The sequence below is a fragment of the Mesoplodon mirus genome, assembly GCF_964341445.2.
Source record: "Mesoplodon mirus genome assembly, chromosome: 9".
Taxonomy (NCBI): domain Eukaryota; kingdom Metazoa; phylum Chordata; class Mammalia; order Artiodactyla; family Ziphiidae; genus Mesoplodon; species Mesoplodon mirus.
In genome coordinates, this window is record NC_138985.1 from 23,965,716 (window position 1) to 23,981,275 (window position 15,560).

At 41.5% G+C, this 15,560-nt stretch overlaps 1 protein-coding gene across 2 annotated transcripts in view; it reads right to left on the reverse strand.

Annotated features, from left to right (window-relative positions):
* The window catches only part of AMPH (amphiphysin), a gene marked incomplete at its 3' end in the record, with an annotated part of 172,200 nt that overhangs the window by 17,631 nt on the left and 139,009 nt on the right, over positions 1–15,560 (reverse strand). The window contains exons 14-17 of one of the 2 annotated variants that reach the window (XM_082632605.1): positions 14,658–14,681; positions 11,835–11,867; positions 8,780–8,836; positions 3,947–4,072 (exon numbers count right to left, since the gene is read on the reverse strand). In XM_082632605.1, the coding sequence (XP_082488731.1) occupies positions 3,947–4,072; positions 8,780–8,836; positions 11,835–11,867; positions 14,658–14,681 (240 nt within the window). The remainder of the gene's footprint in view (positions 1–3,946; positions 4,073–8,779; positions 8,837–11,834; positions 11,868–14,657; positions 14,682–15,560) is intronic. The other variant, XM_082632606.1, reaches the window with a different exon arrangement.

Sequence of the window (15,560 nt, forward strand, 5' to 3'; positions counted from 1 at the left end):
CAAACAAAAATGTAATAATTAAACTTTTCTTGGGAGCCTGAAGTTTCTTTGTGAACCGCTGCTCAAACTTCCTGTTTTCGAAATTACATTTGCCTCTTTTTTTTTTTTTTAACAAAACACCACAAATTTCACCTCATACGAAATGCATTCTGTCAAGACTGGAAATAATAACCGTGTGGTGACATTTCGGCAGCAAAAATCATGACCTCAAAAGGTCACGTCATCCCCATCGTGACTGATGACAGCCACAGCCAGCCTTCTAATCAATGCTCGGGACACGGTGTGGACTTCCATCTCTTTACAACTAAATAGCACACACCTAGCAACAGAAGAGAGCGTTCTTTAGAAAAAATAACCCTAATATTATCTCAATTATGACCAGAAAAAAGAAGCTATAAACCTACGTTAAGAGAACAAAAACACATTTTATCTGAGATTATTTTCTTAAGTAGAAGGGTGGACATGGGGGGAGAACTGACTTTATCCAAGTGTGTCCATTTTAAAACATGAAAAGTAGCCACTTTTGATGAGTATTAGGCAAAATCAAACTGCTGTAAACTGCACTCTCTTACTATTATTATTATTTTTTTTTTTTTGTGGTACGCGGGCCTCTCACTGCTGTGGCCTCTCCCGTTGCGGAGCACAGGCTCCGGACGCGCAGGCTCAGCGGCCATGGCTCATGGGCCCAGCCACTCCGCGGCATGTGGGATCTTCCCGGACCGGGGCACGAACCCATGTCTCCTGTATCAGCAGGGGAACTCTCAACCACTGCGCCACCAGGGAAGCCCTCTTACTATTATTTTTTAGTCCATTTTAGTCCATTTGAGGGTGGAGAAATCAACTGCTTGAACTTTTTCTTCTCAGAGAGGATGACTCACATGGTCAGCTCAGGACCTGCTGTTCTTAATCACCTCTGCATCTCAGCAGGTGCCTGAATCCTTCATAAGATTCTCCAAACTGCCTTGCATTTCACAAGGAATCTAAATTTTCTATTCTCTAAAGTTCACATAAGCTTTAGGAGACAAGCATTTTCAGAATGAAGAATTCTTCCAGGGACTTCCCTGGTGGTCCAGTGGTTAAGAATCTGCCTTCCAATGCAGGGGAAGCGGGTTTGATCCCTGGTCAGGGATCTAAGATCCCACATGTGGCGGGGCAACTACTGAGCCCGTGTGCTCTGGAGCCCATGCACCACAGCTAGAGAAAAGCCCGCGTGCCGCAACGAAGATCCCAAGTGCCACAACTAAGACCCGACACAGCCAAATGAATAAATATTTTTTTTAAAAAAAGAATTCTTCCAAACATCTCCTTACCCAACATGAGGGAAGCCCATTCTAGTAATGGTTGATGCTTATACCATACAGTTTGCTAAATATTTTTAACACCACCCTTGATTTAAAAGGTTATAATTCTTTTATAAATCTTTATATACGTAGTAGGTACAACACAATAGGCACTTGATAATTGGTAGTTACTCAGATTCTTCATTGGATAAACCAATGAACTTAGACTTTGAGAAAACAAAACCTACTTATATAAGTTTGTTAAAGTAAGGATGAGTATGAGAGGTTATGTGGTCACAGCCATTAGAGGATCAATATTCGAGCCTGTATTTAACACATGAGCTTGTCTATTTCACACCTCCACCCTACTGTCAAACCCAGAATACCCTTGCTCAAAACCATGGGCGTTGATGTCATTAAGCCTTACACTGAATAGTCTGGGGCACTGAATCAACTGGGTTTAAAAACACTGGTATACACTACTATATATAAAACAGATAACTACTATATAGCATAAGTAAATCTACTCAGTACTCTGTAATGACCTAGATGGGAACAGAATCTAAAAAAGAGTGGATACATGTGTATGTATAACTGATTCACTTTGCTGTACAGCAGAAAGTAACACAACATTGTAAATCAACTATACTCCAATAAAAATTAATTTTAAAAAAAGCACTGGTAAAGATGGAGTCTGTGCTGCTATTCAGAATAGAAATTTGATGACAACTTTTCAGAACTGAAGCCATTTCTAAATCAATACCTGAACCTAATCAATATCCTTCTAACTCCCTGGCATGGTCCATATTCTTTTTAAAATCAATTTTCTTCTTAATTTTAACAGTATTCGAAGATTCAATTGTCTCTTTCCCTTCCTTTGTTATTTAAATCATCCTAAGTTGGGTGGAGAGATCTGACATCAGATGAAAATGCTCCATCTGCACTGAGTTTACTAAGATCACCTGTGAATCTGGGAATGAGAGTTAAGAAGAAAAATCCCGGACACTGGAGCACAGCGTCTCAGCACTTCCCAGTCTACAATCTGTGCAAACAGCCTTTTAAGGAAGGACTCAGTCTAGCAGAACACAGGCTTGTTTTCCTTACAAAACTTGGCCCAGGGGCTTCCCTGGTGGCGTAGTGGTTGAGAGTCCGCCTGCCGATGCAGGGGACACAGGTTTGTGCCCCGGTCCGGGAAGATCCCACATGCCGCGGAGCGGGTGGGCCCGTGAGCCATGGCCGCTGAGCCTGCGCGTCCGGAGCCTGTGCTCCGCAACGGGAGAGGCCAAAAAAAAACTTGGTCCAACTGTGTACCGTTACATGGAAAATACGATCATTTTTCTTGAGTAATTCTTAATTTGTATTTTGCATCACTATCTTGCCCTATTATTTATTTTTTTTACTCTATTAATAAATAATAAATTTGACAGATGACCTACCCTTTTCCCAGTAAAACAACCTAGGACACTGACAGCAAAAATATAGCTTTTATTTCTCTAGTTATCTCACCTAGGCAATGTTATTTTGGGAATAGGGAGATTGGTCTCCCTCTTTTTTTTTTTTTTTTTTTTGCGGTACGCGGGCCTTTCACTGCCGTGGCCTCTCCCACTGCGGAGCACAGGCTCCGGACATGCAGCCTCAGAGGCCATGGCTCACGGGCCCAGCCGCTCCGCGGCATGTGGGATCTTCCCAGACCGGGTCACGAACTGGTGTCCCCTGCATCGGCAGGCGGACTCTCAACCACTGCGCCACCAGGGAAGCCTGGTCTCCCTCTTTGTACAGATTCTGGGAAGGCTGTAGGGTACCCTGATTGAAATTCTTGGGAGATATTTTAACTGCATTTCATAAATAAACTATTGTTCACTCTCCCTGGGAAACTTTGGTACACTTCCCTGGTAAATTTTCCTTGGTATCATTCTACACTTTCACGTGTGTTAACTTATCCAGTTCAATAGGGTGCATATAGAGCCCATCCCAGTTTTCGATGTGGTGTGGTGTGTGGCTGAAAGGAGCAGGTTAGAGAAGGATTCCAGGCAGACAAGTGAGTCTCCACTCTTGCACAAAACACATCCTCAAGCTCTCTTGTGCTATGACAGCCAGCACCAGGCTTGATTTTGAGCAAATGGTTGTTCCCATAGAAGTCCTTATAGATTCAAGGATTTCTAATATAGGATTTCAGTCCCTCCTGGGGCCTTCACCAACCTACAAAACTAATATTGTAAGAAATCAACGTGTAGACACAACCAACAAGGTGATTACCCTTCTGTTTATCATCTGTAGGTTAGTCCCTAATGGAAGGCCCATCTCCAGCCATCACAGGTGGGGCGGAGCATTAACAAGTCTGGTTATTTGTGAGTTATTACAACCTATTGACCATGAATGGGAGAGTATCAGAAAGAATCAAGGCACCCTTTTCTGAGAACCAAGCCTGTGGCTACATGACAGCATAAGAGCAGGTCTCTGGATATCTTCTTTAAAAAAAAAACAATAAGAGCATGCAGTTTCCCTGTCAAAGGAATAAAGGCCATTTGAACCTGGGGAGCCATGACAGATACGGAGGTGATTTGGTCCAAGTGAAGCATGAATGAGAAGGGAGAAATGGGATGATGAGATGAGCACAGCTAATGGCAGGGGAGGTGGGGGGAGGGTGGAAGGGAGTTGGTGCTCACCGCTGCCCCCTCCACTGGCTCCTCAGCCTGGGTGTCAAGTCCAAGATCCAGCCCAGCAGCAGGTGGTACAGCAGCCGGGGGCTCCTCTGCTTTCGGCTCTGTGGGCGGAGCCTGTTCAGGTTCAGCCTTTGATGGTTTGAGGATTAGAGGAAAAAGATTCAACAAGTGAATAGATCACATGACGGAATACTGGACAGTTACGATTTTCTTCGTCATCCTACAGGCAATTAGCTTCATTAAATCTGTGCTGGAAAAAAAACGCACATTAGGCATGATGGGTCTTTACACAACTGAAAAGTCTAGGAATAAACTCTTATTAAGCTTCACATTACCATCACCAAGCACTGTTATGCCCCTTGAAGTTGGGCAAAAAGACTTACCATTTTGGCTACTCATTTTACTTACTTTCCACATTCTGAGTATTCACTTCCTTAGGACATCTATAAGAGATCCTGAAACGGTACTTTCCACGACTGAGCGGAGAGAGGAGAGATCCTAGGAGCTCCCACCTTTGGAAATTGGAAGTAGTAGGGAAGAGCTCACGGAAACACAATTCTGGGACCTCCCCCCTCTGCTGATAGGCAACGCAACCAAAAAACTGAGGGGCCATCCCAATACTCAGATCAAAATGCATTAACGTGCACGAAAATGTCACTATGAAGTTACTGCGCAACTGCCCTGGCTGGGAGGAGTAGGTCCAACCACCTGGCAAGGAGCCACCACAGTCGTAGATACTTTGCTGCCTTACGCTTTTTTCATTCCCTTATTCCACTTTTCCCTCCAACAAAATCTTTAGCCATCAATTTTTTTTTTCATATAATAAACTAATTCTTTAGGGAACCACAGGCAGTATTCTCTGTGGTATCAATGAGACTATTCTACTTGTGTGGATAAGAGTGAGGTCTTTTCTTCCCACTGTGACCCCTACAGACACCCTCCTGATTCCAATTATATGCTGAATCAAGCCTCTGGCCTCTCTTACCTCCAGGCTTTTTGAGTTTTAAAATTAGCATGATTAAATAACAACAGGCTATGAAAAACAGCACAGCCAATGTAAGTTACCACGGCTACTGAAATTGTTTCCTCTCTTCTAATTTATAGATTAATGTAAACACACTATTTAGCATGACTATTTCACTAAATGGATGGCCACTGTAGGGCACTTTAAGATCATTTTCTATTAGGGCATTTAAACTATAAGAAAGTTTAAAAGCGTTTTCCTGGAGGAGTACGGAGTCTCCAATAAAAACTTCCTTTGGAGGAATCAGTAACTTCTGTCAGACATTCACCGTAAGCAATCAAAAGCCATCTCTAGTTCTCCCATATGTCCACTGAAGCTGGTGCATATGGCAAGTTGCATGGGGAAGTGATGGAGAAGCTATGCTGAGATTATAGAAAATAATGATAGCCTGCTGTTGGATAAATATGCAAAATATTTGTCTTGTGTCCTCCACCAAATCCTCCACTGTGACGCATGCCAAGGTCATACCACCCTTCTCTTGAAAGGGCTTAATAAAATGAAAGGACACTTAGGGAGATCAATGTACAGAGGCTTGATATTTTTATGGGCTTTTATAACCTTTAAGGGATGATCTGACACAATTTTTAAGAAAGAATGAGATAAAATTCACCCTAATCTACTCTCAGGAGTCCTTTATGGGGAAAGATTTCACGTGTATTGTTCAGAAGGAATTATCTTCATAATGGACTGAGTTTTCCTAGCAGCAAAGAGCTACTGTAAGCTTTCAGAGTAGGATCTAACCATTTTGGAAGTCGAGGTGATTTGCTATGAGAGAATGGTATCAGATGACCTACACAACAAGTATAGGAAGGGTAATTTGACGAAGAGCAAGAAACCCATAGACAGATGGCTGTGCCCCTGTGAGCTGAGTCTGCAATGGAGGATGAGGGGTCAAGAGAAGTTTCAAAACGTGTATCAAATGAATATATCTGTGCACATTAAGAAAAAACCCAGAAAACCAAACACAGAGATAACTTTGCATCAGAGGCTGGGTTTCTTGGAAGTCAGAGGAAATTCTGAAGTTTTACATACAGTGAGAATAACTAGGGTGATTTCATGAATGAGTCCAATGGCGTCTCCTTGCTGAGGTCAGACATGACTCAATGGAAGCAAAGCATGAAGGGGAGGAGAGACGGGTTATGTCCTACGAGTCACAACATTTTTCTCTATTTATAATATCACACCGAGTATTATAATATAGCATTACACACTTAACAACTTAAATTCTAGGGGGACAAACAGAACTCACTGAATGATGAGTAAGGCTGAAGTGTGACAGCGTGCTTGCACATAAAATCAGCTACTCAACTTTGGAAATAGAAACCACTTTCCTAATCCTTCTAAGATAATGTAAAATTGAAAATGTTTTGTCAAGATAGAAAGAAAAACAAAGGTAACTTGTGAACCACATCTTGTAGAAAGATCTCAAAGTGGTCCTGAAGGAATTGTGCCCTGTTTTTCAACCACTTTTTTTTCTATAAGAAGCCTCCCTTGACAAGCGTTGCAAATGGGTTGATACCATGCCATATCCATCTGGGAGCACTGGTAAGGACTTGTTATTGCTTGCTGGAGTAGAGGCCATTATACATTCAGAGGAGAGGTATACTCTATATTTATTACTGACAGCAGGATGCCACAATGGTTTAACTCTGAGACTCAGAAATGGAATTCTTGTTTCAGAACAAAACGAGTAGTATAACTGTGGTGCACATTTTCCGGCATGCTCTGTGATAAGCTAGAAAGAAGGTCCGTGCAGAGGAAGAAGAGATGGGTTGGGAGAGTGGAGTTAAGGGTCTAGTCACATTCCAATATGGCGACTACCTTATGATCCCGCTTCTCCAAACTGGGGAGAGCTAATTTAGTGAGAACTTCAAAGGGCCATGGAGGCAACCCTGAACCCAGGGCAGGGTTTGCAGATTCAAAAAGGTTTAAACTTGTACACAAGGGATGTCCCGTGGGGCCATAAGATGCAGACTGGGGAGGTGTGCAGTTGACTACCAACTGCAGCCTCCACCTTGCTCAGACCAGTCAATGAACCCATGCTGGGACACTGCCCTGCTCCCGGGAAGACCCCATATAATCACAGCTCAGTGGGAGAGGGTCACTGTGATTCCTAGTTCCCCACAGGGCAACACTAGCAACATCTGCAATGCTGGGAATGACGAAGCTAAGTTCCCCAGTGGAAAGAAGGTGCAAGAAGTCTGCTTCAGAGAACACATATAAAGACAAGGGGAGGGCAGGCAATGGAAGCTCCTAGACCCAGCTGTAGGGGGTAGAGAGATGTTCAGAGAAACTTAAGAACCACCGGGTTCTATGCCAGGAATTTGCAACAGTAACAGGTGTGAATTTAATGATGACCCATTGCCTTTTCGTTTATACCAGGGTCCCTCCATTTTTCTTAACCCATTCTCAACTGATAATTAAAAATCTCATCCTCCAGCACCAATATAACCTTTACTCCATCAGTACCCAGACTGAAAACCACCAATGACCATGAAATGGAGGTCTCTCTGGCTCCATTATTAACATCAATATAATCTGAATGTTAAACATTTAAATCTTTATTTGCAGGCCTCACAGGCTCCACCTTTTTATCTGGTTACCCAAAAGGCAAAAATACAACAATCTCCGGACAAGGTGCTAGAGAAACACTTGCCTTTGAAAAATATCAAATTAGCCTTGATAACAAACTTCCCAGAGCAGAAATCCTTACTTAGAAGTGAAATCATCTGAAAGGAAAAATTCCTTCTCTTTAAACCCAATTCTAAGTTTCCAAAATGAAAGCCAGAAGCTGGGATAATCCTATGCCATTCCCATGGGAAAACCAATGTGCTACAAATAACCATGAACTAATCCTCAAAGAGCCCAAATCCTCTGTAGTGTAGCACTGGGAAGCTCTCAGTGATGTCACTCAAGGTCTCTTCATTCAACTTTACAAGTAAGCTGCTGCTAAAAACGTTTCCCATGATAAGTGAGTTTGTAAGAATCTCCTCTAACCCCTAGAGTAACCCTTCTGCTTCCTCCTCACTCCCCAGCTAAGCTTTTCTCTCATCTCATTTGACAGCGAAGTAGGAATCCTACCTCTACTGTGCATTACTTCCTTCTACAACTCACAAAATGAAGGGAGGACATGAGAAATGAGGTCGCTTCAGGTTCAAGGAAAAGCAAGTATCTACTTTCAAGCATGAATTCTCGAGGCAATTTCATTGTCAGTCCCGTAGCATAAGGTACAGTCACTCAGAAACACCCATGTACAGGTTGGTTCCCTGGTCCAGGAAGATCCCACATGTTGGGGAGCAACTAAGCCCGTGCGCCAGAACTACTGAGCCTGTGCTCTAGAGCCCGCAAGCCACAACTACTCGGCCTGCACGCCTAGAGCCCGTGCTCTGCAACAAGAGAAGCCACCGCAATGAGAAGCCCACGCACCGCAACGAAGAGTAGCACCCGCTCGCCGCAACTAGAGAAAGCCTGCATGCAGCAACGAAGACCCGACACAGCCAGATAAATAAATAAATTTATTTTTTTAACTAAAAAAAAACACCCATGTCCTTGATGGATAGACTGTGTTCCACTGAAGCCCATAATTAAGAGACTGATTTTTGCTGGGATCACTGTGCCTTTATAAATAGAGGCAACCACATTCAAAGTCACACTGAGATTTTTCAGAAGCTCTCCTTCTCATTTTCTAGAAAAGAGGGGGCTACAGAAACCACACTCTGGATTTCAAGCTCTAAATAACCTACAAAGATCAACCTTGGATCATCTGGTGGTAACTAACAACATCCCCAAAACACAAACCAAAATCAGCTTACCAAGTTACAGATCATATTCTGGTCTGTCTGCATTGTGAATAATGTAGTGTCCTGTGGCTGAAAATTGGGAATAAAGTGGAATATCCAAAATTATTAGGGTTTCAGTTAATTTGCCAAAAAAGCAACAACAAAGGTATCATTTAAATTAGCTCTCATGAATTGTGTCAATAAATACATTATAAAGTTTTTTTTAGTCTCTTTTTATTTTAAATCAGAAAAGCAAAACATGCAGAGATAATTTTTTGACAGCAGTTATTCTAAATAGAAACCTGAGCTAGCAGAATTCAATGATCTGATGAGAGACATTACGTAAAGGGCAGTGTCTTCAGAGGCATCTTTGGTCTGCAGCTTCTCCTCTGGACATCAAGTTAGAATTTAATGGATCTAAGCTACAAATTTAAACCTTTTAAAATGTTGGAACCTTAATCTTACTATATCACTGAAGTGTGACTTTTTTTTTTTTTTTTTTTTTTTTTTGTTACGTGGGCCTCTCACTGTTGTGGCCTCTCCCCTTGCGGAGCACAGGCTCCAGACACACAGGCTCAGCGGCCATGGCTCATGGGCCCAGCCGCTCTGCGGCATGTGGGATCTTCCCAGACCGGGGCACGAACCCTTGTCCCCTGCATTGGCAGGCGGACTCTCAACCACTGCACCACCAGGGAAGCCCCTGAAGTGTGATTTCTATGAGTCAATTATGAGCCATAACTTAAAAACCGTATACAACATATTCATTCAGGATATGAATCCTAAAAAAATCAAGGTGCAGGAAATCTCAGGCAACAGTGATCTCTAGGAGAATCTTCATCAGGTAGCCAGACTTATACCCTCCAAACAGGAGACTGAAAGAATCTTTCCTGGGTAATCTGACCAAAGCAATCCCCAAAGAATTAAACATCAACGGTTCCCCAACAGAAAAGATGAGCCAGTGACATCTGGTTAAAGATGGTGGATTGAACACAGGCAATTACCTCCAGAATCCAAACTAAATAACAATAAGAAAATTAATTTTTAAAGGCATAAACCCATAAGGGTAAAAAGAATGGGAACAAAAACAAGAAAGAGAGAGGGTTTCTTATAAAAGATCAAAAATCAAAATGACAATTTCTCAGTGGCAAGACTAGGAGGTAGAATCGAGTGGAGCAATGGCTCCAAAATTCTAAAAGAAAACGGTTTACAACTTGTAATATAAAATCCAAACTAACAGTCCATTATGTACATGGGAACAAAATTATTTTCAAACAGAGAAGGTCACAAATGCGTGCTTCTTGTGCACCCCTTTCTCAGCAAGCTACTGGAGGATGTGTTCTACCCAAATGAGGAATTTAACCCCAAATGAGGACAATCTGTGTCCTGAAAAGAGTGGATGGACAGAAGACAGGTGAGGCAATCCCCACAGTAGACGTGATGGGAGACCCTGTGATAACAGCCGTAGCAGCAAGTCGTAGCCCTGGAATACAGCCGTAGCAGCAAGTAGTAGCCATGGAATCCCCAGGTCAGACTGGAGCCATCCAGAAGGACAGTTTCAACCTTCAGGAGGATGGAACTTAAAGAATGTTTAATGTTTTAAACAAAACGAGCGGAGATTTCTAGAACCACAGAGTATGGGGTTGAATTAGTAATAAGTACCTAGAAAACTAAGCAAACAAACCAACAAGCTCACAAACAAGACCCTACAATTATTTCCTCAAAGGAAAACAAAACGTTGGCATAAAAGGAAATGTAAACTTCATGACTTGAGCACTAAGAGCATCTATAGCCTCGTGATAATACCACCACTGATTGGCTGGCTGGCTATGACGTCAGTGGAAGGACAGGAAGCAGAGAGAGCTGTGAACTGTGACCACAGCAGGTTGAAAGCGCCTTAAGTCCTCATCTTCCAGAGAGATAAGTCCATAGCTAATGCTTTAGAAATCAAGAAGGAGCATTAGAAGAAAGTCATGCACACATATGGGGGTGAAATCAAAGAATCCGCTACAAGGTGTTAAAGTATTTTCCTCTAAGAAGCAGGAAATTAGGGGATGTAAGATGGTCTGAAGTTTTTAAATTAAAAAAAAAAACTTATGAAATGTTGTTACTCTTTAAACTATGTGCATTTATAAGTGATAAATACAAACTTAAAAAATGAGAAATGAATTCTCATGACCCGATCTTTCAAAGGAGTTCTCTTCTATGGAAGAGACATGTTATCATCTCTCTGTGTGTTTGTGTGTTATCTGTATTTGGGTGTAGGTGTGTGAGTCAGTGGGTTTTCTCTTTTTATAGGTAACATGGGGGAAAGTAGTCAAACTTTTAAATGGAGAAATTCTGAATGTTAAAATTCAAAATTGTTCATGTCTAATATTCCGAGACAAAGCACTCATCACAGACAAGCATATATTTGAAGTCTCCCTTGAAGAGGTTTTCAGAACTTATTCCATGAACTTGACAGCCATGTGGCCTGCCTTTCACATGGGTTACACCGTCCATCTGTTGGGACATATACAGTGAATGGAACAGTCCACTGTGTGGCACGTCTTATTGGCCAGAGCCAACCTACAGTTTCTGATCTTCAATGGCTCCTTCCTGAAGAACCACTGAAGAAATAATGTTCCATGTAGTCTGGCTCTTATATAAGTATTTAGAAGGAGGCTCCTAAAAATGTCTTATATTGTCTAAAGATCCATCTCATTAGTTCAAAACAATCCTATCTCCTCTTTTCCAACAGCTGAACCTAGGAGATCTCTCAGATAAAGACAACTTCTAATTTCTAGTGGAGGAATCATCAGAATTCCATGGTATAGCCAATAATATTAACAATAGCTAACTAGAGTCAAGGAGCACTTAGTATGTGCTAGGCTGCCAGGCTAAATCTCTACGTTCACATTTCATTTAATCTTCACAACAACCCTGCAACATTGCTCCTATTACTGTTTCCATTACTGAATTCACAAGAAGTGGGCTCAAATTTTATGCTGACATACTTAAACATCATGCTATCCCAGCAAGCAGAGGTCTATATTTTTAAGATTTGCATCATTCTCAACAGATGGATTTTGCCAGCAAACTGATTTCTTACCTGGGTGAATCCATTAAATGAACCTCCAGAAGCCTAAACAGAAATGGGAATCAGAGTACGTTATTTTTTTCATTACTTTTGTAGGATTGGTAAATGTCTATTAGACAAGTGGGAAAGTAAGGACCACCACAAAGTTTAAAATAATACAAAAGGCTGCTGTGCATGAAAATGCTTAGGAAATGGAAAAGGCCATACTGTATTATTTTAAATAGGCTGACAAAAAAAAAGAACAACATTATTTTTACAATTATTGCTGGTATGTGGCTAAGGGCTAACCAAAGCCCACTTTCTCAATAATGAGAACATGATTCCAGACAAGAGCCATGAGTGGTTAAATAGCTCATTTTTTTTAGCCATCTATAGAATCTGGAAGCATTTCCAGTATTTCTCTAAATACATCATTCTGATGAACAGCTATTATGAGATTTTATAGTTTCAATGGGCCTGGGTAGAAACATTTCATGTGTTTTTACTGGGGTGGAACCACTTTAGGAACAGTAAATCTGTCTGTTTTATATATATTTTAGTGCTTGAACAATAAAAATGAAACTAGAAAGAATAAATACAGTAAATAGGATGGTAAAGGAGACACTCATTAGTTTCCAACACCATCATTCTGCTTTTTGTGTTGTTGTTCCGGGGTTGTTTTGTTCGTTTTGTCAACCTATTTTGTGTTTGGTTTGCACAGATTTCAAGAGGTACATGACAATCTGTCAAGGAGATGAGGCAGATCTTGGAAAAGATAGTGATGGATGATGAAGTCGGTGAGAAACATTAGGAAAAACAGAACCTACAGAAGTCTTTGGCTAGTCTATACTACATACTGGGGTAAGTACCTCTTCTTTATCAGCCTCTACTTCTTGGTACAACAATCCATATCTCTGGTTAGCAATTTCATCCTCAGATAAATCTGAGTTGTTGGTGTCATTGTCTTGGGGACTAGTGGAACTCTCGCTGCTAACATTCTGGGAGGTTCCCACAACCAGTGGTCTAGCTCTCTCCTGACTCTGTTCCCCACAGCTAGCAATGGCTTGTTCCCCACATACATCTGCTAGTAAGTCCACCTCCAGCCCTTTCTTTCTCCCAACTGTGTCTAAATGTTCCCAGCAATTATCTAAGCCTCCCATATCTCTGGTAGGCCAGTGGTTAATAGAATCAAGGCAACTGGCAAATCCACTTGCTTGGCCATCTGGTATACCAGAGAATTCCAATATATCCATATTATTCACTGCTGAATCCAAGCTTGGCTGCCAGATTTGACCTGGATCTGCTCCCCAAAAGTCTGGTTTTGCAATTTTTGGCAAGTTAAGGGTATGGCTACAGTTCCCAGTCACTGTGCTTTCAGGTTCCTCTATTAATGAATCTTCAGCCTTACACAAACACCAATCTCTTCTGTTTGCATTAGTTCCCAGAGCATAATTAACATCTGTCCTAGACTGAGCGGCTGCTTCATGTTTTATCAATAAAACAACAGACTGATTTCCATCTCTGTTACTTCCAGGCGCATGTAACACAGCCTCACACTGCATCTCTTCAGCATCTGCACTGCCCTGTGCTGAGTGATACATTATATCATGGTTAGGAGGGTCGATTAAATTTTTCTTTATGTCTTTTCCAGCTAAGTCCCATTCCTCTGTGCTGGCATCTTCAGGATTAGATACAGAGTCAGTATGGAGAGGCAGATTCAAAATATCTGTGTGATTGGCAGGGTTAGCTCCAGATCCCTCTATAATTTCATAATTATTTATTACTACTTGAATCCCTTTATCTAGCCCTTGGTCTCTGTCACTCAACTCACCTGCTCTGTCTACACTTTCCATGTCTTTTTCTAATATGTCAGTTTTCGCAAGATACTTTTCATTGGTCTTTACACTTTCCTTATACCCAGCACTTAGATCTTTCCTAGTTTCCTCTTCGTTGCTTTTTAAGGTCTCCTGGTCTTGCTTTCCTACTGTTTTAAAAAGATCTACTACTCTGTTTCCTGTACATGCTCTCTCTTCAAATGCCTCTTTCCCTTCTAGGGCCTTGACACCAATAGCTCCAGCCTCTACCTTTTCATATGTCTCCACACCTGCCCAGACAGAATCTTCTATCTTCTGTTTCCCTTCTTCTTCTTCTGACTTTTTAACATCTTCTTGACTTTCTTTGACCAGGCCACCAGTTTCCATGGCTGGTATCTCTGAGTCAGGTAAATCGCAAGGATGCTCCATCTCCAAACAAGCAGCCCCAGGCATGGGATTTGGGGGCATTTGTTCTTCTCCACATGGAGGGGTTGGCCCCAGGACATGCTCACCCTGTCCAGCTACAGAGTGCCAGTCAGCAGCAGGAAGTATTCCGGTGGAAAATCCCAGTTCCTGCTCTGCTTTGGAGAGACATGCAGAGTCTTCCTGCGACCCACCTCGGGTAATTTCCTGGCTGACACTGTCTGTACTAGCATCAGGGCCCCAAATAATTGCACTTAAATCAATTTGAGATCTCTGAATTTCTTCGGTCAACCCACTGTCTGGAGGTTCCTCCATGATCAGGTTACACAGGGAAAGACTTTTTGAAGAATCAGTCTTTAGAATGTGCAGAAAAGCAAAGGAAAAAAAAAAACATAAGATGAAATAGATCATGGTAAGATTTGATGAAAAACACAAAGCTCTTCAGTAGGGTAGCACCAGTTACACAAAGCTAGAAAGTATTTAAATTAAATGGTTTAAGGCTAAATCTGTGACTAACAATGCCATGAGAAAAAAAAAAAGCTCATTCTAGATAATATACCACATATACAATGCATATTAAATACCAAAAAAATCCAGAATTTTCTGGATATTTACCTACCGGTTGTACCAAATCAGTGCTTGTCTATATAAGTAAAAAAATAATAAGAAGAAATAAGCATAAGCATAATCATAAAGCAAGAGAAGAAAATTCCCTAGCACATTAAAATCCCAGGCTGTCCAAAGTCAACATACTGCTGAAGACTTTGGCTTTTATTGGTTTGATATTAAGTTTTGCAACTTGTTTTATAATAGGAATGAGTTTTGTTCCACTATTGCTAAGACTACACAATTGAAACATGAAAAATGCCTCTGTCATTTACTAATACCAACAAGGATGTTTTATGGCTATTACATGACTTTTGCTTTAGCAGACTCTGAAATGAAAAGTTTCAAATAAAGAAGCAAGCCTGAGGACACCAGAACAAGATCAAGCATTAGCAGCCACAGAATCACACAGCATCATGTGCTCTGATACAGTGTCAGAATAAAATCTTTCCCAAACTCATCCTGCCCTTGGTTTTGCCTTTGAGGTGGTGTTTGCATGGAAGATGATCCGACGGACTAACCACTCTGCCTGCCTGGAGGATTGTCCTCTTGTTCTCCCCCCAACCTAGAAGACTTGTCTGCACACAAAGAAATAACACTGAGGAGATAAGAAGATCAAGAAATGTCAGCTATTATGCCCAGGGAGCTTCCGTCTTACAATCTTGTCATCATTACCATTCCTGGCAGGTCTGTCCTCTGAATTAGTCAGCGTTCCTTCTAGATGGTACTTTTATCCTCTCTATACCCTTCCCAGCTAGGGAAGGTAAGGTGTGTAATAGCTCCAACTAAAGATATGAAATATTGGAATGACCAAAATTAGTGTTGTCCTCTTAATCTTTAAAAAAAAGTGACACAAAGTTGAGGCTAGAATTTTCCAGTGTTCTGAATGTCAATCCATGTATCCCTTTTTGCAAAC